This window comes from Astatotilapia calliptera, chromosome 2 (assembly GCF_900246225.1).
Source record: "Astatotilapia calliptera chromosome 2, fAstCal1.2, whole genome shotgun sequence".
NCBI classification, from domain to species: Eukaryota; Metazoa; Chordata; class Actinopteri; order Cichliformes; family Cichlidae; genus Astatotilapia; species Astatotilapia calliptera.
The window spans coordinates 35,233,153-35,256,087 of NC_039303.1; the positions used below are offsets into that span (position 1 = coordinate 35,233,153).

The 22,935-nt window shown below is 41.2% G+C and overlaps 1 protein-coding gene across 4 annotated transcripts in view; it reads right to left on the reverse strand.

The window, feature by feature from the left end:
• Positions 1-22,935, reverse strand: part of tnmd (tenomodulin) — a 77,420-nt gene that overhangs the window by 3,138 nt on the left and 51,347 nt on the right. For all 4 annotated transcript variants that reach the window (XM_026146102.1, XM_026146092.1, XM_026146082.1 and 1 more), the window contains 4 exons: positions 18,193-18,333; positions 12,137-12,244; positions 6,591-6,753; positions 3,441-3,535 (listed from right to left, as the gene is read on the reverse strand). In XM_026146102.1, the coding sequence (XP_026001887.1) occupies positions 3,441-3,535; positions 6,591-6,753; positions 12,137-12,244; positions 18,193-18,333 (507 nt within the window). The remainder of the gene's footprint in view (positions 1-3,440; positions 3,536-6,590; positions 6,754-12,136; positions 12,245-18,192; positions 18,334-22,935) is intronic.

The following is a 22,935-nucleotide window of genomic DNA, read 5'->3' on the forward strand; positions in this document are numbered from 1 at the left end:
CGCCCTCCCCCTGACCTTGACTTTAAGTGCATGGCACATTCCTAAAGCAATTAGCAGAGTAATGATCGCCTAACAAGGATTCTTTCATTTGCTCTTGCTGGCTGCCTCTGAATTTATAGAGGGGCCAAATGAAACCCAAACGAAAGGTAAATTGGGTAGAATTAATGGCCCTTGGATTTTTCCATTGTGCTGGTTGGTTCATGCCCTCATGGACTCGTGGGGGCTGAGTGCCATGCCTTTGATCAAGAGCAACTCCAAATGGGGTTCGGAGAAGTGCCACTTAACTCACAGTGTGAGCTGAAGTAGCAACCGCCCTCAGTATGCATTTGACCACATTTCAGTCTCTTTTAGTAAATGAATCCTTGGAGACAATCCGGTGATATCTTGTTAAACTGCTCGGTTCCAGGAGTCAACGGCCTCCGCTGACTTCACATTCAGGAAAAAACGCGAGCACTTACAATGACTCAGCTACGTGCAATAGTGCGGAACAAAACACATCTGCAGCTGGGAAAAGAAAATGTGTGTGAATTGTTTAAGAGGACAGGACCCGCTGGACCACATGGCTGAGTCCCTCTGGTCCCCTACTGCATTAAGTTAGGGAATTTGGGGATTTCTTGCATCTCCTCTACTCGTCAGTAAGCATTCAATCACGGTGGTTTTACACACATTGTTTTCTTGTACGTAGCAGCTCACTGCAATAAATCCACCACATGACTGGCTTGTGAAAACTATGCACCTGATGTAAACTGAGTCAAATTACTTGCTCTTTAGACATATTCAAAACACATAGAGTGCAATGCATTATATCCAGGTAGGTTTGATTTATTACTATGACAGTCACAGGTAGGCTTTTAATGATTTATTGCTTTAGGCAGGTTTCAGGTCATCGGCTCCCAGGCAACAATCGGTTATATGAACAACACGAAACCTGTCAATGGACCAACGATAATCTTATCAGCTCCTCACAGCCCAAACTGGGGTGTTACGAAATCTGGAGCTCAGGCGTGGAAAATGAAGAAAATATTTTATTCAAATGACGCCGGTGTTTATCAAAACAAACAGCCAATAGGCAGCATTGTACCTTAAAGACAATTAATCAGAGCTATCCTTTTAAAACGGAGGGTACATATTAATCACTCTGGCTTTGAGTCGCCGTCTCTAGTGGGAAGCCGCGGTGATAAGAATGGTTCACCTTGGGAAATCTGAGGCAGTCACTCACAAACAAGCAGCATTAATGAAGAGTAAAAGCCATTACCCTCTTGCTGGATCTGATTTCATCACACACATTCTCACATACACATGCAAACTTGCACACAAACACAGACACCTCTGTGCATATTATGAGGAGCTGGATGTGAATGAGTCTGCAGAGTAGAAAACTGCGTCAGTCATTCAATAAGATGTAACGAATCAAAGCATGACTCCTCTAATCTCCACACTTGTTGGTATTATTTCACACACGCTGATCCCCGCTCCTCATGAGCTTGAAGCACATGCCTGGATGTGTTATTAAATCTCAAAGCAGAGCTCATCACATTCATCCGGGGATCAAAACAGCAGAGATAACATTTCTGTTTCACGCTCTGCTTTGTATTCGAAAAGGGTCTTTTTATGTAGACACACAGGACAGTGGAACATATGAAATTCTTTGCTGCGTGTCCTGATCTCTGATTTTCATCTTACTGTTCTCTACAGTGACGTGGAATGACAATGAAATTGGATGTAATTGAATAAGCAGATAGTCATGTATTTCAGTAAACTCTGCTGCTTTACCAAAGTGATAAGGAGCTTTAGCTTCAGTGTAAAGATTCCTCTGGAGGCACAAACAACTTCTGCATTCACGGAATTTGAATTCCTTCAGCTTTTTGCACCTGTGTTATGCATGAACAGCCACTTAGCCTGACCCTGGATGTAGCAGCCAGAGGTTTGTAAGGATAGGTCCCAGACACAAGACAAATCCCAGGACACAAGCAGCAACACGTACAAACACATTTACATGAGTATGAGTGAGGTCAATTCTTATAGAAAGCCCATCCTTGTTATGTGGGTCAAGGACGGCGGTGCAATCCCTTCAGGCCTGTCAGGCGGTCGTTATTCAGTTTGAAATTTCCAGGGCCACCGCTGATACACACTGCACTCTGACATGGCAGCCATGTTAAAGTTCAGCATAATATACATCTGCCAGTCTCTGTGCACTGTGGACAGGCTTGGTGCTCAAATTCAGACTTATGAAATGCAGATGAAGTGAATGCAGAGAAACTGTGAGTAGCAGACTCTGCGGGTGAGCTTCCTTGTTTTTTATACTGTGCCCATTTGCATGACTTTTAGATGAAGAAAAAAAAATAGACTTACACATGTGGCATACCACTGGCAGCAGTGAGAGTTCAGACTCCCAATTACAGACTGCTGCCTGCCCTGTGCCCGGCCACAAAGGCCGTTGTTATCACTGGACCCACAAACAGCGCCTGGACGTGCTGCTGGAATGGATTGCAATGGTATGCATTACTCCGCTGATAGAGGCAGAACGTTCAAAAGTGGAGCTGAGTTTTTCATCCCCTGGTATGTTTTAATTGCATAGCACTGCATCTCCTGCCACAGACAATGAGGAAGAGGACAGAGGAGCTGGGGGGGGGGAATTGAAGAGTTGAGCAGGAGGCTGTTTCTGGGATGGGCCTGATAAACGTCAATATTATAGGATGTCTCATTTCTCTGCATGTCTCACACCGTTTCTCCGAGCCCTGCGGAGGAGACTGAGCCTGACTCATTATCCTTGAATTTAGCTTTAGTGGCTGTTCACCTGTAAGTGCTCACTGCAAGTATATGCATATATCATATATCCTTGTACCTGTTCTTAGGGTGTCTCTTAGTGTGACACTGCAGCTTTTTGTGCTGGTATAAGAGTGTATAAGTCTTGTGTAATATACTATGCGATGTGATTTTCCCCTAGAGTCAGGGATAATTAATCATACGGTATTGAGTGGTTTACATGCTGTACACCAAAATATGCCACTTGGCCTTTCCATTTATTTTATACGCTTTGATAATTAAAGCATTATTAATAAATGTAACTTATCTGTGCAGCGATGAGTGACCTTGAAAGTGCTGCTTTGTACTGTGCTTTCCAGTGCCTCAGAAAAAAAGGAAGTAGAAAAAAGGTCTCTAACTAGGGCTGTAAGGCACAAGTTGCTGCCTTTGAAAGGCTGGATATTCCTCTCAATTAATGGAGAGACATTAAGGGAGTCTTCATTGAACTGGCCTTACTTAAACAGATATATAGAGCAATTGCTATGCCCTCTGGTGCACAAAGTCAGTTTTAACATCAATTAGTGAGCGATTTATATGCAGAAAGAGTTGAGGCAAGAGCTGCGGCTGATTGAAGTGACTTTACTGTATCTCGTGGTGTGGTCCCTGGGTGACGTGGCAGAGAGGGCCCCACTTACATAGTCGTTTACGGGAAGGTGGTCCAGGACGTCGCGGGCAAAACGCTGACCTGTGACCTCGGCATCAGGTGTATCCACATTTACAACCTCAGCGTCTGAGTAACAGAACGAGCAGGAGAGAATAAAAGCGAGAGAGAGAGATGTTACTGTATATACTTCCAACTGTTTTCTGTTGTTTGAATTAAAATAAGAAAGCTCTTAGATTCAATTTTGGCTTGAACACTGTGTTTTCCCAGTGGCTTGATGTTACTTACTAGCATTCAAAAGAAATTAATTCCAGGCTTTTTTCACGCTTCTGTCAAACAATGGTGTTATTGCTTTTGTGATACTAACACACAGATGCCAGTTCATAAAGCCTTGGCATCTTTATGAGAAAGAAAAAAACCAAAACCCCCTCTCCAGATGACCAAAACAAGAGGCTGAATGTAACCGGCTACATTTACTGAGGTATATATGTAGGTGTTGTACTTGCGACTAAAGCATGCTTTGTTTCCACTACATTTCCCAGAAAATATTATTTTTTTTACTACATTTATCTGATTGTTACCTTGTAGACACCTCATATACTGCAAATGCTGCAAATATCTTCATCTTAACATGAAAGCCCGACTCTTGGAATGCTTATTTTTCAAAGCACATGGAAAACTGCCGCTTTAGTAAGATAATTGCAAACTATTCAATACGTACGTGTTCGTGTTCTCGGTTAAAACTATTCATCTTTCCTTTTTTAAACCAGCAGTGATTGATATAACATTGACATTACCTTGTATGTTAGTATAGAAAACTTTCTATACTAACATAACTTATTTACACATCAAGTCTGCAGTTTAATATTACTTTTCACATTGAGATGTGTTCTTAAACATCTTTAACATTGTTTTTGACCTCTACCAGCTAATGAAAGTAAATGCTTGGCTCTATAGCTCCTGAATGTTTTACTATGAGCAGCTGCTGGTTGTTGTCTGTACCCGTCTGTTATGTTGTTCAAGGCTGATAGACTGAGTTTTAAGACAATACAGGAGCATGTAAGAGAAACTTTGCGGGTCAGACAACAAGCTGAAATTCGCTATAAAGCTCTGCAGGGAAGCTGAAAAGGTATGCTTGTCATGAAAATTGCTGTCTTTCACATTATTTTGAAGTTACTGTTTTATATAGGTAGAGATTTTTTTATAAATATATATCATTTATATATATATATATATATATATATATATATATATATATATATATATATATATATATATATATATGTATGTATATATATGTATGTATATATATGTATGTATATATATGTATGTATATATATGTATGTATATATATGTATATACATATATATATATACATATATATATATGTATATATATATGTTACGTGTGAGCTTAACAGTGCATTAATTTACATTTAAATAATCTGCAATGTAGACTAATCTCCAGGGCCTAAAATAAACCTGTCGGAAGCTTGAAAAACATGCAGTTCCTGTAATGGCCTCTCGGGGCTGGCTTTGAAAGTGAGTCCATCTTTATGCTGAAGCAGAAATAAACATGTTTACAGCCAGGCACAAAAACATTTTAGGCCTTTGAAGTTAATTTTCTCCATATGTTGAACTGTAGAGGGTGAAGTTGTATATAAATGACATTATTAGAGTCACTGGCCAGCTGATGCTAACATAGATTGCTACAGTTGCTAGTTGTCTGCTAGCCGTCAATTTGCTAATTTAAGTCACTGAAAAGAACCTTTCCCTGGCAACCACTGGTCACTAGGGAAAAAAATGTATATTCCCTGATTAGTTGGCAAAAACCTTGTGATTGCATTGGTAAATAGACTGGTACTTACATAGCACTTTTCTACTTTATTTGAACAATCAAAGTTCTTTCTACTACGAGCCGCATTCACCCATTCAACTCTTTCCTCTGCCTAAGTGCTTTTTATCTAACATTCACACAAACACTCCAGTGAATGGATCAGGGACAGTTCAGTTCAGTATCTTCCTTTGACATGCAGACAAGGGATTAAACCACTGATCTTAGTAGATAACTCACTCTACCTGCTGAGCCACAGCTGCACTGGCAGATTGCTGCAGTTACCCGTAATTTGCATGGAAGAAACTGACTTGTCTGCAAACACTTGCCAACTACTCTCCAAGCAGTTGGGAAACTGAAGTGTGAAAGAAACCAGAACTGGATACCGTCAGTATTCAGTAAAACTTTTAAAATGTGCTTGCTGCAGCACAGAGGCACAGCTTTTACTCTGAAGACAAACACTCTTGCAAGACTATCAGCTAACAAGTGTTTGCAGACAAATCAGCGTCTTCCAGCAAAACTACATCACCGCAGCAACCTGCTACACCAAGGCAATGATAAGGATGTTTTTGGTCTAGTCACTGCAGGCAACCTCCAGAAACCGCTCACCAACCAATTTGAGAAGGCATGCTTTTCCCCTCACTATCAATGGTTGTGCCATGTCCAATAGGATGGACAAATCTCAAGAAAGGTGTGTATGACATTACGTGAAAAGTTTCTGACGATGATGTATGTGGTGTTGATTTCTTTTGGAGCATTGTTAAAACTGTGGTCTGTTGTGCTATTAATTAAAACAACAGACTGTCAGATAAGCCTGTGCAAAGCCTGTCTTGCTTTTAGTGAATGAAATGCTAGTATTATTTTTTATGTTAGCACTAATTAACAGGCTTCTGTAGCCATGCAGTGCACTTATATAGTGTATGAAGACAGCTGGACCTAGCAGTCCACCATTACATCCCAAAAGGCCCAAATATTGCAAAATGCCAAACTCGAGGCCTCAAAATATTAATCAGTTAGTGCCATCACAGTGGCCAAATCCAACCTTTATATGTAAAGTATGATACCATATCATATAAAGTAGCCTTTCGGTGACTGTAAGACTTCAAGTGCATACATTTAATAAACTGTGTTTGCACTGATAATTTTGTAGAAACAGAGTATCAGAATATTCCTTTTGCCACGACCATCAGCCTCTCTACTTTTCTAACACGAACAGAGAAGCCTGGGCTACCTGCTCATATGGTTAGGAACTCATGCTGTCTCCATGGACCTGCTTATGGCCTGTGGAGATGTCCTCCAGCGAGAGTGTTAATAGTCTGCATTTAGAGGCAGAGATGCCCCCTGCTCTCACCGCTCAGGGGGGAAGGATGGATCCAGTGGATGGGCAGCTGCTGGCAAATCTCCCAGATCTTGGAGTCAAGGAGGAAGTCCGGGTTAACGATGGGCTCCTCAGCAGGAACCCACACTTGGGAGTCGTCCACTTTCACATCCATGGCCCCAGTCTCATCCACCTGCTAGAAAACAACACATACAGTACACACACTCACACATATGTTATGTATACACAAGCTAGAGCACGTCGGACCCTGCAAAAATGTCTGCGCCCCACTCGATGTATAGTCATGCATTTGCACTCTGTTCCCCTGAGCCATGCAGCAGCAGCTCCAGCCTTGTCATTTTATCTATCACCTTTGTGTCTGCTGAGAGGACAGCAACTTCCCGACTCCTGACTCCCACTGCCCCGACTCCCTCCTCCTGCTCTCTGTCACCCTCTTCTCAAGCCTCCGGCATGCTCTTTCTATTATACATCATTGAAATTCACAGACAGTGATGATTTGACTTTTAAATGACTTTAGAAGTGGTCTTCATTACTCCGAGTGTGGCTGCAATATCGTTTAATGTGACAGACACAATAAAGCCTTGCATCCCCCCCCCCCCACATCACAACCTCACCAACCCCTCCAACTACGCTCCCTTACTCCCTCCCCCTCCGCCACAATGCTTCGCTTGGCACCAAGCACTATCACTGGGCTTAATTTGTTGATACTGTAGTTCATGAGCTGTAAAGTAAACTATTATTGCTTAATGATAGGGACTACATGTCAGTGTTGTCTAATAGAGACATATGAAGGGGATTTGGTAATGCTCTCCCTTAACAGTGAGGATATTTATTTTCTTCATGTATATGTAAATACACACACAAACAAACCCTTCTTCCCATTCCCTTGTTAATTAGCAGCCCAGAACAGAAAAACTGTTCACTTGACAAATGTTTTTACAAGGTGATTTTCTTCCAGTCTAAAGCTTAATTGCACATTAGTTAAGCTTGATGTAGAATCCTGGGGCTATAGTGGGAGCGAGAATCATTTATATTGGGTCGTGCCCCCTCCCTCATGTTTGCCCCTGTCACTCTCGCATGAATTAGAATTTTGCTTTTCATGCTGCTTCTTGTTTGTCTTCGAACGACACAGCTGTGACCTGCGGAGACGAAGAAGAGGAGAAGGAAGAAGAGGCGGCTTAAGCGCATTCTGTCACATCAAAGAATGTGTTTGGGTGCGGGAGGTGCTCAGCCAAGCTTTCGACACACTTTCCCTCACTTTTAAGCGCCGGCCAGCAGACTAATGATGACTCGGAAGACTGTGTAGCGGGGTGGTGGTGTTACAGCAGAGAGGTTGCTCTGCCGCAGAGCTGGTGTGCTCACCGTTCCTGTGGCTGCAGAAATTAAAATCAAACTCGAGCAACACAAACAGCCCTCTCTAATTGGACCTCTTAACCATTGAAGCCAAGTCAGACTTCTCTGGAAAGTAAATGGAGGTCACGACACGGGGCCCGCAACATGACTTTGACTTCACAGTTGAGAAACGACTCCAATAACTTGTAGGAGAGAGCGCCTTGGGGGAGGTAGTAAAGGTCAGCATTTTAGCATGGGGCAGGGATTTCTAAATGCCAGTTGACAAGCACAAAGACAACATGATTACAGTCCACCAGTTTATACACACTTTTGAAAGGCTTTTCCATTTTGCTATTGACAAATGATATATTATTAGGACACAAGCAACTTTTTTATCAAGTATTGGACCTTGGGAATGATGGTAATTTGTTTTGTTCAGCCCTCTCCTGGTGTATGTATGCTTTTCGCCTACAGTGCACAACTTAATTATACACCAGTTGTGCTGTAGTTAATGAATTTACCCTCTCCTGCCACTGTGTCCCAAGGGGGGGAAACACTGTTGACATGACACATTGTTTAAAGTGTGTGCTATGTTTGCCAGAGATCAACAAAGATTTTCTCGCCATACCCAATGGCTTTCACACGCTGCACCTAACACTGGCAGTTTTCTTTTTTAATCTAACATACCTGGTGGGGAATTTCAGTTGACAGGCATATTCAGGCAGCTTACCATGTTTGTGCTGCTGCCTGCTTAAGGGCACTAAAGGTGCCGATCACACCAACATTTAAAAATGCTAATTCTGCAGCAATAATAAATACGACTCTCCAGGTGGATTTGCTTTGGCAGATGTGGCAAAGTAAACGAGTGGAAAAAAATTCAGCTTTGTTCACCTTTGGGGAATTTTGCCATGCAACTTTGCGCCACTGACAAACAAAACGGTCCTGATAGTGCGAAACCCTGAGTCCAAAATGGCCTCTATGGGAGATTTTTGCAATATGAAATATTTCTCTGCTGGGGAAAAAAGTGTGCCCAAAGAGGAAAGTCATGACACAGTAGTAGATTTTATGATACAGCTTTTGACTAAGGAAGCTCCTGTGTCAGCGAGTTCCCGGCTGGGTAGCATGTTAGTGGTTCATTTACCAGCTATAACTACAGTAGCCATGTGAGTTGTTACAGCATCACCGAGTCCCATATTTTGCAAAGACGTAAGGATGAATTCTGCTTTCCCATTTTCTGGCTTGACACGACCTTATTACTGAACACAGCAAATGCAGGAACCGAACGTTTTGTTGCAGTGCCACAAAACCACCCTGCCATTCACTGACAAAAATGACACAAAACAGTCCGCACTGTGCGCTCGCAGGACTTTGGCGTATTCGCAGCCTCTGCAGCGGTGTTGTTTCCTCATCACACTGCTTTTCTGTTTGTAGTTGTCGTCTGAGTGGGAGGTTTTTGGTTGCTGGGCGAGCTTTGGTCATCCATATTAAGTGGCTGTTTAATGGAGCAAACGGCATCCATTCACAATTTTAAGGGGAGTGAGGGAGGCTGATGGCGATTCCTGTGTCAGACTGGGGGAACTGGAATGAAGCTCAGGGATTACTCCCTCAGACGTTTCATAGAGAAGGCAAATTGAAAAGGGAAGGAAAAAATCCTGGCAAACAATTCATGTTTGTCACCTGGTTCTCCCTCGCAGGGGCTGCATTTTCTTATCAGCCGCTTGCAGTTTTACCGCAGTTTTTTCCATTGTTTTTCACCTCAGCTCTAAAGCCTGCCACGGCTGCTCTGAGCCCTTTTTCCTAAAAGCCTGTGGTGGGGTTAAGCTAGGAACCATTAGCAGCTGGCTTTCACCCCTGTGAGCTTCATGTGTTTCACCACCTGAGGAGGAACTTGTGCTGATCTTTTCCAGGGTCACACGTGGGTGGATTTTCACAGAGGATGGAGCAGGGGCTGCTGTCTAATGTGAGGATAGACTTTGGTGGGGTCAAGCCAAGGTCACTGTTTATTACCTCAATATGCCCCCCTGGTATTTACTGTATTTTTGTTGTGTAATCTAGTTTTTTTGTGATAAAATCATCACCTGCAGAAATATTAGCCACAGTGTAAAGTGGTTTAAGTACAGAGGGGACAGAGCATAAAGAGAATAATGTATCGCATTTATGTGGTATTGATTGATGAATATATATATGTATGTGAATTGACTAATTATGCGGCTTCTTGCAGAGAGTTAGATAAGCTGAGTCCCGGCGTCGTGTCTGTCAGCTGATGACGTGCCAGAGTGTGCAGCTACAGATTCATTTCAGTGAGCTGGAAAAGATCAGTGTGCAATATCAGATCACGAATGTTTATGGCATCTTATCATGTTAGTTTACACACATATTACAAATTTGCAAGCTAAAAACACGTTTTCCGTGACCTTCCCGGAGTCTTCTAGTTATTGCTTTGAGGTAACCAGGCGAGCAGCACAAGCACAAGGAGAAAATGTTCCTCCAGGTAAAACGTGCCATGTTTGCAATCTGCTCTACATTTCTGAATGTGCAGGCATTTGCATGCTTGTACAGAGACAGGCTCTCCGTTTCCTCCTGTTTCCAGTTGTTATGCTAAGGTAAGCTAACGAGCGCCTGGCTGTCGCATCAATTTAAATGCGCAGACATGAGATTGGAATCAGTCTCCTCTGCTCACTCTCAGCACAATAATCTTCCTTCAAACACCAGAATCTTTAGAGATTATGAAGTCCACGGCTGAAGAGAATTATATTTACATGCCACTTTGCAACACTAAATATGTTTTCAGCTTGTTTGTGGTTTTTACCAGCATGTAAGAAAAACGGTTTAATTTATTGTCCTACAATTGTTTTTCAAAAGCTATAGGGAGGAACTAAATCTTTATTCCTTCAGGGGTTTTTCAGTGAGTAAACATGGCATCATGTTGGATTTTGCGATACTAACGTCCACCTTAACCACCTGCAGTGCAGCGATATGCTGTGTTTACTTTTATAAATGTTTCCTTTTCATATAATCAAAGCGAGAATAATGCATTCTCAAAACACGCAATATGAAATTAGTTAGCTGTGGTTGTAGTTTAGAAAAACGCTTTGTAGGGGGCAGGGCTGTGTGTTTGCTGCCAGGTTAACACTACTTAGAAAGTTGAGTCAAAGCTCTTTTCTTCTTGTGTGTCATCTCTTACGGCAAGATTGGAACAGACTACAATTAGACCTTCATGCAAGCCGCAGCTTAGAAACGAATCATTACTTTATTGAAAGGCTTCCTTAACTACTGGTATGTGTCCTATCACTTTGCTGGCCTTAGATGATTTACTTTGGAGCTGTGAATTAAGCCAATTAGGCTTCACAGTGCACAAAAGAAGCTAGAGATGGCACGGACATATGGTGCTGCCTGGGCAATTAGTATCTGTAAACGTAGATCAGACATTATAAAGATGAGAAGAATTTAAAACAAAACAGTGTTTGGTTTTTTTGGGGTGTAACAGCTTGTGTTCTTAAAGTTAAAACCAATAGTGGTCTGACAATTGCCTTATTCTGTTTTTAAAATAAGGCAGTGAGTGGGGTGCGTCAGATATTTGCCAGCTACTTCTTCTCAGCTACAATGTGAAATGTAAATGAGAGTATGCTAGCAGTAGAGACATTCGAGAGGAGGATTTTCTCTTTGAACATGCAGCCCACTCTGTGAATTGCACTGTGACACTGAAAAAATGGGAATTTTGATTGACTGAATTTCCTCCATTCCTTTTTCTGAAGTTCACACACAACTGTAGGAATCCCGAAAATGAAAATAAATCACTCTAAACCTGGAGAGGGAGCCTTGTGAGTTTTGCAAAGAAAACAGCTTTAAAAAATATATAATTTTAATGGTTTACCTCTCCCTCAGACCTCTCTTCCACCCTTCCCCCTTTAGGCTATTTGGGTAAAGCCTTTGGAGGAGATGATTAAAAATTAATATTTGGCTCAGGATTGACAGCAAACACCATTTGATGTGAGCCACAAAGAGACTATGGGTTTTCGGGTAGCTTTCAGGCGGTTTTACAGTTACCACAAACCCTAGGTTTTTCTTCAGTGAGAGGGTTGGGGGAGATAGGACAAGATGGACAGGCCGAGGATTTGTGTGGCGCTTGCGGTGCTCAACTCTGGTTATCTCCCTGCAGTATGCATGACAGCCTCTGCGGGACCGAAGAGAGTCCGAGCTACATGCAACAGAGAGAGGAGGCATACCAGCAACTCCGTGTCTTCAGTCTCCACCTCTGCCACTGCGGGTAGTTTCTTAGTTTGGGCCCTGATGTAGCACCTCTGATGTTCAGCAAACCGGATCCCAGTGATTCCCTTTGAAAAAGAAAAAGAAATGAAGGGATACTCAGGAATTCAGATATATGTATCATTCAGTAGCCGTCTGTGATGTGGATATCTCATATGAACTGAGGCAATCATTTTAAAATGCTCAGCTTTTTGCCGATAATCAAAGCTGTTAAAAAGTTAAAACCTAATGAGTACGAAGAGGTGTGTTTTGATCTTCTTCTTCATGTTTTTTTTTAACTTTTATGTCATGGCATAAACTGATGTCTGCTTGGCTCTTGCAACGCAGCTTTTGCTTTCAAGCTGAATGAAATAGAAAGGTAGCGGGTGTTCCACTGTGGCTCGGTAATGCTTTATAGCAGGATATATCGCACAGGAGAGCCAAGTGACATTGTTGAGAATGAAGTGTTTTCTACAGAGACTGCCCCCATTGAATTAGCCAGTCATAGGTCCCTGTCACTCTCTTAATCTGCGCAGTCAAGTGTGGAGTCACTCTCTTCAGCTCCACTGATGATCCTCCACCATGTGGACCGTGGCTCTTTTCAGTCTGACACACAGAGCCTCAATAGGCGAGAAAGATCTGTTAATTCCCTCTCGCCGCTATTGTATGTTAATCTAAGATATTCAGCCAGAATAAGTTTGAAAGACTTTCAGTAGATCAGATTGTATCCAATTTATTTTCTGCAGAGAGCTGCTCGTTCAGCACACAGTATTAGAACAGACGGCGGGATCTACATCTGCCACAGCTGCTTTAAACTCGCATCAAGTAAAAATTGTATGAGCCGTACCATGAAAATGGACTTGATTCAATCTAAATTTAATTACACTTACACGGTGATTGCTATGACATCTCCTTTGAATTGGTTAACTTGACCATGTGGGTGCTATTTCTATATTTTCAGCGGTGCTGTCACTCTGAGAGCCAGATACCAGCTGTACGAGACACGATACAAAGTGATGGCTGTCATAATCTACTGCATGTAATTTCATCTGTGTGGAAAAAGGATGGGGCAATAATAGTCTCAAGCACAAAAGCATTATGTTTATGCCGGGCTTTATTGTGATGAGTCTCTGTTTAATTTGGATCTACTGTGTTGGGGAGCTGCAGCGCTAGAAAAGAGGGCGATGTTGTGATGAGATACACTGATTACTGGGCTTGGTCAACCAGAAAATGAAGAAAGACACATTAACATAGGGCTGAGAAATGGGAAAGCAATGCCATTTTAACAGACAACATTGAAAGATCCACTTGGTGTATCCACGTGCAAGATGCTCATCTAAGTTTTATCAAGAGAATAGAGAACATGTAACAGCATGCATCATTCAGCTCATTCAAATGTCAGCTGGCATTAGTCTGGGCGATGCCTTCACATTACCTGCAAAAACGTCTGTAATTATGTGACATTTCTTACCCATGAACTATGCAACTCTCCTTTTACGAGATGGAACATGAAAATGTTAAACGGCATGACAATTATATCTCGTTTAAAATATTAAATACAGCCTGCACAATACATTACACGTTATCAGTGTGGCACTATCCAAGGTGGACCTGTATGAGTCTAAAACAAAGAAACCTCTAAATTTTAAAGATTTCTTCACGTTTTGTTGTTACTGATAGTCCACCTCACAATATCCGGACATCACAGTCAATCACAGAAATCCAAGCAGGATGCTATGTTACCGTAGGCTATCCTCAACTTCATCAAAAGTTTTCCTGCAGTCATGAATTTCAAAAGTGCTCCAAAGAAATTTTCGATGGATGAGTGCTGGAGGCGAGGTTTGATGCTTCCGTTTTATTTGCTGTGAGAAGAGGAGGCAGTAGACCGTATAGCAAAAAAAAAGACAGGTTTTTTCTTCTAAATTCCCCTCTGACCAACACATCCTCGTGGTTAAAGGCTATCTGCAAAGACGACTGGCTAACATGAAACAAAAGAAGTAAAAACGTACAAAACAGCATCTTATAAACAGAAAGGTTGGATGTGATTATGTTGCTCCGTGTTTTATTGTGTAAAGTACTCCTAAATTATTTAAATTATCTGTCAAAATGTTGACTGTGGTATGTGCCTGAAGTTTAGCCACAGAAGCTTTACAGGACTGTTGAGGCTGACTTGCTGTGTGCAGGCTGCCAAAAGATAGACGTTAGAAGACATTCAAGGACAGCAGCAGTGAGGACACGAAACTTTGAGCCAAATGGCTCGTCTAAAGCTGCCTTTTCAAGTCGAACCTGAAAAAGAGAACTAATTTTTAACAAGGGGCTTGATGTTGTCAGGTTTTTTTTGGACATTTTATAGTTGATGAAGCAGAAATATATCACAAAAAATAAGCAGCTGCGGAACATTTTTTTTTTAAGGATTACATTAGAGAAATATTACTTTTACTATCAAGTTAAGATTTTTGTATGACGACACATAGATCATTTAGCATAAATATATATCTGACACTTTTTTGACAAATTTCTCGAAAATTGGTTACAAATTCAACAAGTTATGATTGATCTGTCTTTCTCCATCGTTTTTGTTGCTTTTGCCCATTTGACTCTTTTTGTGATTCAGCCTTCAGTAGTACAATAACACATGTTTTGCAGATATTTGTCCAAATAAGAACACTTCTGTCAAACTGGTCCAAATTTGCAATGAAACAGTCATGTTGTTGCCATAGCCAGCACGAATTCAAGTGAAGTCAAGGACATCCACATCAGACTTGATGGAGGGTACTGATTTCCTGGCATTATTGTTAGATATTAATATATCAGTCATTTGGACAGTGTCACCAAGATTAGGTTTTGACTGGGACGTTGATGGTTAACTGCAGAGGAATTAAAGAAAAAGTAAACACTGAGAGAAAGTGTCTGTTAAAAACACAACTTTAACATAAATATTACAGAATGGCTGCACTCGCCAGCTGCTGCTTCCAGCATCTGTGGTGATTTATGGATGCTGGCAACCTTGAACTAGGATAGTACTATTTGAAAATAAGAAGGTAAAACATATGACTGACAACTTCTGCAGTCTGAACTTGAGCCAAGTCAGATGTGGAAATACTTGCGAAGCTGGCGGGAGTTATAGCTTAGGGTGTGCATTGCCTGATGAAGGTCAGGTGGTAAATGAGGGAAAAACGCTGCTCACCCTTGTTTCAGACGGCTCTGCTTATGGTTTCCTCTCACAGTCTAGGGATATATTGTGCTTTCTTAAAGTTTTCTGACGCTTGGAAGATTTACAGATTATTTTGTTGGCTCGGAATAATCTCAGAGTGAATTCAGTTCCCCACACAGTATCCCACGAGAATAAAATTAAGAACACAATATCCCATTTGCTTAAGCATTTAGATCTTTTGTAATACCACTGTTGAGCTCCACAGTTGACTTTTATCATTGCTGCTTCAATAGTTTGATTGAGTCCACTGTAATTACCTGAACTAATTGTGAACTAAATCGACGTAATTAGAAAATTCGCACACCTGCCCGTGCTGCTATCAAACACAGTGGTCGTAGGATTGTGCTGCAACTGGGAGTAGAACACAAGTCAGGCAAAAGGAAAAGGTTAATGTAGAAAATATGGGTCAATTTTAAGTGAAGGCCTTTTCCAGAGTCCTCAGGGTCTCAAATTTGGGCGAAGATTTATGTTTTATCTAGACAACAACCTGAAGCAGGCTTCAAGAAGAGTTTGAAAGTCCTGAAGTAGCTTAACTAGAGCTGAGGCTAGAACCGCATAGAACTAAGCATTTATGAAGAAACGTGAAAAATGGCTGCGCACCAACTCCTTCCATCCAACTTGGTTGAACTTTAAAGATTCTGCCTGCAAGAATAAGAGTGACTTTTAACAGAAAGGTGTGCCAGACTTCTAGGATTATTTCCAACGAGACTCCAGGCTGCCATTGCTGCCAAAGGTGCTTTAACAAAGAAGGATTGTAGAGGTCTCTGCAGTGCTGAACTGCTGAACTGCTTGACCTTCACATTGCTGCTGATATTTTCTGATGTATTTACAAAACCTTTTTATTCTTGTAAATCTACACCTAACAAACAACAGGATCAATCTGACACACACACACACACACACACACACACACACACACACACACACACACACACACACACACACACACACACACACACACGCACACACACACACGTGTTTCCATGAATTAAATTAAAGATTTGTTGAAATTTCTTGTTAAATGTCAGGAAACAATAAGCGTGGTTCTTTGTTCTTTACAGGCAAGGCCACATTACCTGAGCATTGTTTGAAGCCTTTGTAGTTGGAAAACTTGGGCAGCCTCACTTTTGCATCATCCATCCGCTTATCCTTTTCAGGGTCGTGGAAGTGAATGGATGGATGGACTTTTGCATCATTATGTCAAAAATTTAGAGAATTCTTAAGGAACTCTGTCGTTGAGTTTGAAGGAAAGCAATCACACATCATGCAACTGGAGAGATAACAGAACCAACAGAAAGTAAACTTAACTTTAACACAATGGCTACTTAACATGCTCCAATTTTGACTCTGTTCTCACTTTATTATACCTTTGCTTTGTTGTGCAGATAAAATTGAAACACCAATTTGAAACCTTGTGCAGAAACAAATTTCTGTTTGCCTAAATGTTCTTTGGTTCAGTTGTTCACTTCGTTTTAACGTGAAAACGACCCTGGTAATTCCCTCTCAGGATGTCTCTTTCTCCATTTTTCCTTCCTCTCCTGTTAAAATGAGTCTAATGGTTCACAGTCCTGGTGGTATAATCCCCTCATTTTCCATTCATCACACAGCCCTCGGGCTTGATGGAGATTGTTTTAAAGGTGGCTTTGGTCTGTGTAATAACATGTGACATTCCCCTTTTTTGTATTAAACAAAATCAATTCTAACATCAGTGCAAAAGCTTCCACTTAGTATAACCAATTGTAAATTTTCTCTGAGATTTTTGTCACAATGAGGTTTGAATTATTCTGCTCACTCGCTTGTTACTTAGTCTTCCATGGTGGAGCACTGAATCAAACAAATCTCCTCGGGGGATGTGCTTCACTAACAGGAAGTGGAACAAGCAACAGGCACGCATGTTTATGTATGTGGGCCACAAACACGCACACACATACACCCACACGCAAACACAGAGTGGGCTCAGGGAGGGAGAGAAGGAAATAGAGAGACTGATTGCAGGGGTTAAAGTTTTCCGGTGCTGTGCTGGTTTCTGTCATATAGCCATTTTAGATTCACAAAGCCCATTGTAACAAAAACAATAACGATTCAGCGTAGGTTTTTGTTTTGGATGAGGTGTATCCTGTAACATTCAGCCTGGCAACTCAACATTTCACAGTAAATAATGGTGTGAGAGTAAGAGCATTCATTACCCAGCCAAGCAGCACACTCTCTACTCCGAGGTGCAGCATGTGTAACCTCCTGCACAGTCGAGCAGGATTTAGGAATGAAAGGTAAGTTAATGAGTTCGGCTGGAGACAAAATTGCATTTGAAAAAGGTGCGAGAAACAAATAGAGACGGGTTTCTTAATAGCGTTTGTCTCTGTACTGTGAAAAAGTTGGTGTATAGAATTAGTGGGAAGAAAGCGATTTTTTTATGGGGGTCTGAATTCTTCGCTCTGGGTTGCTGTGTGTGTGCACAAAGTCACATAACAAATCTCCTTGTGCGCTGCTGCTTTAGTATCAATTACTGATACCATAAGTGCTGTATTTTTGCAATTGTGTTTTTGATCCTCGCGTGAACACCTCAGTGAGAATGATTTCCATCACTCTGTCTGTGTGATGTTTCAAAGGTTTGTACCATCTTTTTTCCCATCCAGAGTGACAAAGGATGAAATAAGAAAAATAGGATTTCAAGAAAGGATAAATGTTGTCAATTGTCTCTTAAAAAAGGGCAGGATGTGAACATCATACAACATCCTCTGCTGACGAGAAGACATGGGTACAGCTTCAGTTTTTCATCAAAAGAAAAAAAAATAGCTTACATGGCCTTGTTTAACCTTTACTTACATTTTTGAAGTCGTGGACCTCGAGAATCTCCTCACTCCCATTTCCCATCTTAAATATTTCAACGCGGTGAACTGGGTCTATCTCCATTGTACTGTCTGTCTCCACGCCATCCACCACAGCTTTGTACTCGTGGTCATACACCTGCAACGACACAAACAACCACACGCCCCTCTGATCAATGCACGAGCGATGCTTTCGCCATTCCTTGCATCATTGTTATGCGCTCAATAATATAGATCAGTGAAAACATCAAAAATGAAGCAATTTTCTGAATTTTTCAGCCGTCTTTAAAGGCTTAACAGTGCTTTACAATTTAACAATGCTGCGCTGCCAACATCTCAGAGTTTTTTCAATTATTCAAGCAGGTCTGGTGTTGTTCTCATTGACAGCTGTTTCACTGAAAGGAAAAAACAATTGACTCAATGGTGGCACCGAATGCAGGATTATGAATTGGAATTTCATTTTCGGGTGCCAAAACCAGAAAAAACACAACAGCCGCAGAATAATTGTCACAAAATGGTGAGAAGTGTGAATGAGATTGACACATATTTACAGGCTATTGAGCGCCGGTTTATAGAATATTCAACCGTTAAATAAACATATGTTTTCATATGTCACCCGCATCTGAACGGAGATCAAAATGATCCATAATTACAAAAAACCAACAGATGAATACAAAAGACCTGCAGAAAACATGTGACGCGACTACAACATCAGACTGAATAATGAGGTCAAATGACAAACCAGCTCCCATAAGAAAGGATAAGAACAGAAAAAAATATGAGTTTTAAATACTTGAAGCTGCAGTAAGCTGGCTCAGTATCAGAGGGGGTTAAAAGTCAAGGGTTGGAAGGTAACACAGCTTTTCCAAACATCCCAGTTTTATTTCGGAGGATTACATCATTTAACTTTACACACAGAAACAAAAAACTACCAGGGTCGAGCTTATTAGCTCCCCTGATGCTAACAGTCAGTTGTTTATCCTTTTTGCTGGATAACAACCTTTAGTCATTTGTTGTACCTTTCAACATGTCTAACACATCTCTGAACTTCCTTCAATTTTGATGGTCCTCTGGCACGGACGTTGGATGCTCAATCCAGTCAGTAACATTCATTTTGAACTTCTGGATGTCGTCCTTCACTAGGAGTGACGTATATTTGGCCCATTGTCGTCACAGAAGACAAAGCGACGACCCAGACCCAGTTTTGCTACTGGATGCTTGAGGTTTCCTTTCAAAGTCTTCACGTATCCTTCTCTCTTTGTGATTCCTTCCATCTTCATGAGATTCCCAGTTCCAGACCAAGCCCACAGCATAATACCACCACCACCGTGTTTCACTATAGGGTTATACACACAAAAATGAGCTCAAGTTTCATGTCATCTAACCAAAGGACACGATTACAGAATGCATAATTTTAACAGACAGACACTATCTCTACTTTCAAGATTAGGCTTCAAACTTTCCTTTTTGCTAAAGCATATAGTTAGGGCTGGACCAGGTGACCCTGAATCCTCCCTTAGTTATGCTGCAATAGACGTAGGCTGCCGGGGATTCCCATGATGCATTGCGTTTTTCCTTTCCAGTCACCTTTCTCACTCACTATGTGTTAACAGACCTCTCTGCACTGAATCATATCTGTTATTAATCTCTGTCTCTCTTCCACAGCATGTCTTTATCCTGTCTTCCTTCTCTCACCCCAACCAATCACAGCAGATGGCCCCGCCCCTCCCTGAGCCTGGTTCTGCCGGAGGTTTCTTCCTGTTAAAAGGGAGTTTTTCCTTCCCACTGTCGCCAAAGTGCTTGCTCATAGGGGGTCATATGATTGTTGGGTTTTTCTCTGTATCTATGAAGCGCCTTGAGGCGACTTTTGTTGTGATTTGGCGCTATATAAATAAAATTGAATTGAATTGAATTGAATTAATTCATATTGTACTTCAGTCTTCTGCACAAGTGAAGGTTTTCTCGGTCTGCAACCTCACAGTCCATTCCTGTGCAGCGTTCTAGCAATTGTCTTCTTTGAGTCTAAGATTCCCAACTTAGACAAGTCATTCACTAATGTCTTGGAAGTTAATTTGGGGTCTTTAGACACATCTCTCACTAGCTGTTTTCCAGAATCTTTAAAATCTTTTGCTGCCTACTTCTGCCAGGCTTATCCTGTACTGTGTGGCCCTCTTTGAATTTCTTGATGATAGTTCTCACTTCAGTTCTTGACACTTGGAAACTCGGCAATAACTGTATATCCATCTCTTCTTCATGAGCATCAACAATTCTTTTTCTCAAGTCCAAAATGGCTTGTTGAAGTTTTTATACTTTTATAGTTTAAATTGATCGCTAACCATCGGTTTTAACTTGGTTTTACACACTGTGAGCATTGCAACGTTAAAGCACATCATTACACAGCAGTGGGTTTTTTTTTTGCTGTGGCTCAATAAAAGGATCAGTTTTTCAGAGGGCTAATAATACTGACCCTGGTAATTTATGATTTTTTATGAAAACAATCTGTTATTGTGTGCAAAGAGAAAAACCTTTTAATTTAAAAGTGCGATAAAATTTAAATTGTTGTTGTTATGGATGCCAGACATCAAAAGAGAATGACTTGACTCCTTAAAGCTGATAGGAAGACAACACCCATCCATCCATCCATCCATCCATCCATCATGAGCTTATCCCACTTGCCATTGGGTTAGAGGTGAGGCTAACATACTGATACTGCTGCCTTCATTCTATAGGACGACAACAGTAACTCAAATAACCACGACCAAAGTATGCAGAAGAGCATCTCTGAACACATGTCAAACCTTGAAGCAGATTACCTACAGCAGCAAAAGACCACACCAGGTGTCATTGTTGTCAGCTAAAAAATGGAAACAGAGGCTGCAATTTACACAGGCTCACCAAAACTGTACAACAAATGACTGGAACTACGTTGCCTGGTCTGCTGAGGTGACATTTAACATTTGGCTCTATTCTGTCTATCAGTGGGTCAGGCTGGCAGTGTAAGGATTTGGCGGATATTTTCTTGGCACCACAGCCTACCTGGAGTTGTTGCTGGCCATGTCCTTCTCTTTACGATCACACTGTACCTATCATAAGAAGTGTGCTTGCAGCAGAATAACACGCCATGCCTCAAAGCCAAAAATAAAATCAAACTGCTCTCTTGAAGGTGACAATGACTTCACTGTACTTAAATGAGCTCCACAGTCCAAAAATCCCAATCCAATGGAGCACCTTTGTGATGATCTTTGTATCATGGGTGTGCAGCAGACGGCAGCAGTGCTACCAAGGTGTATCTAATAAACTGGCCGTGTATGTGAGAGAGAGAGAAGGGGGGTGTTGGGTGGAGTAAAATGTGCTGTTTTGGCTGCCCGCTGTGCCTGAAAAAGAGGTCAATTAAAGTCAACCAAAATAGCAGGAAATGTGCAGCAACCAAAAAAACCGAACTAAAAGTGCCGAATGAAAACCGCAAGGCCAAAGAGAACTGCTTAAATGACTCCTTTTACATTACGCAGTCCCTGATAAGCCATTGTTAATATAAAAATATCCACTGTAGCAGAAAGCTATCACAGCTTCCCAGTTAGCTTCATTTGTTATCAGTTTTAAAACATTGGCTGCAATATTTTCCAGATATCTTGAAAAATAAACAAAAACAATATCTAACTGATTCAAAATGACAGCTTCTTAAACTTCAGTGGTAGCATGCACTCGAGCAATTAAAGATGTTTATGTTGACAAGCTGTAAGGTTAAATAAAAAAATGTATCGACAGAAGTTTGTCTGAAGTAAGCACGATAAAGAGATTTAAAATCTCCCTTACAGTTAGGACTCTCGCTTCATTGTTGCCTTAAAGCGCCGTTGTTTATCACAACTGCTTGCTTATATACTGTTCTTGGACACGCATGGATAGCTCTTAAAATTCCCTGTCTGAAAAATGATTCATGCCCACCAGCTGAAAATATGCTATTAATATTTATGCGAGGGTTGTGTTATGATGAGAAATATATTGCTGAGTTCATCTTCATCTGTCTCAGTGGCAAATCAGAGCCTCGCCAATGAGACGCATGATTAATGAATACACTCAGATGGGAGTCCATCAGGATTTATATCCCCCATCAGAACCATCTGAGTGTCCTCTAACGCTCTAACAAAATTAGCTTTCACTTTAAGCTCTTTCACATGTTCATTTTTTAACATGTTTTCCATCTGCTTACTTATACACAGCTTCCAGGATATTCAAATATGCTGCGTTACATGTAGGCACGACTTTTCTTTTTTGGAGGAAGAACAGAGCAATAAGGATCAAATGGGATATAATTCTTAATAGATGGATCACTGTTAGACTGGCATAGCCTATAAATCACCATTAATATGGGTCACAGTAGCCTTGGCGCTAAAGAGAAGTAGAACTTCTAATTGTCAGGAGAAGCCAAATTAAGATGGGCTTGAGATTTAAGTGTCAATTGAGCAGTTATGGATAAAATTGGGGCTATTAAACAGTCTGAAAGTCCATGTGGTGAATTAAAGTTCTATTTGAGCATTTCTTTTATATTAACATAAAGGTGGAATGGGGGAATAGATTCTCGAGGCTTATTGATTTATACTAAAACAGTGAATTACATTTTCAGCAGGCTATCTCTTTTGATGAAAATCCAGCAGTGAGAATCTCCCCACCGCACCAGGTTGAAATAGATAATAATGTATTACAACAGTTTGACTTCGGCTGGCTCAATAGCCAAAGCTGCTGC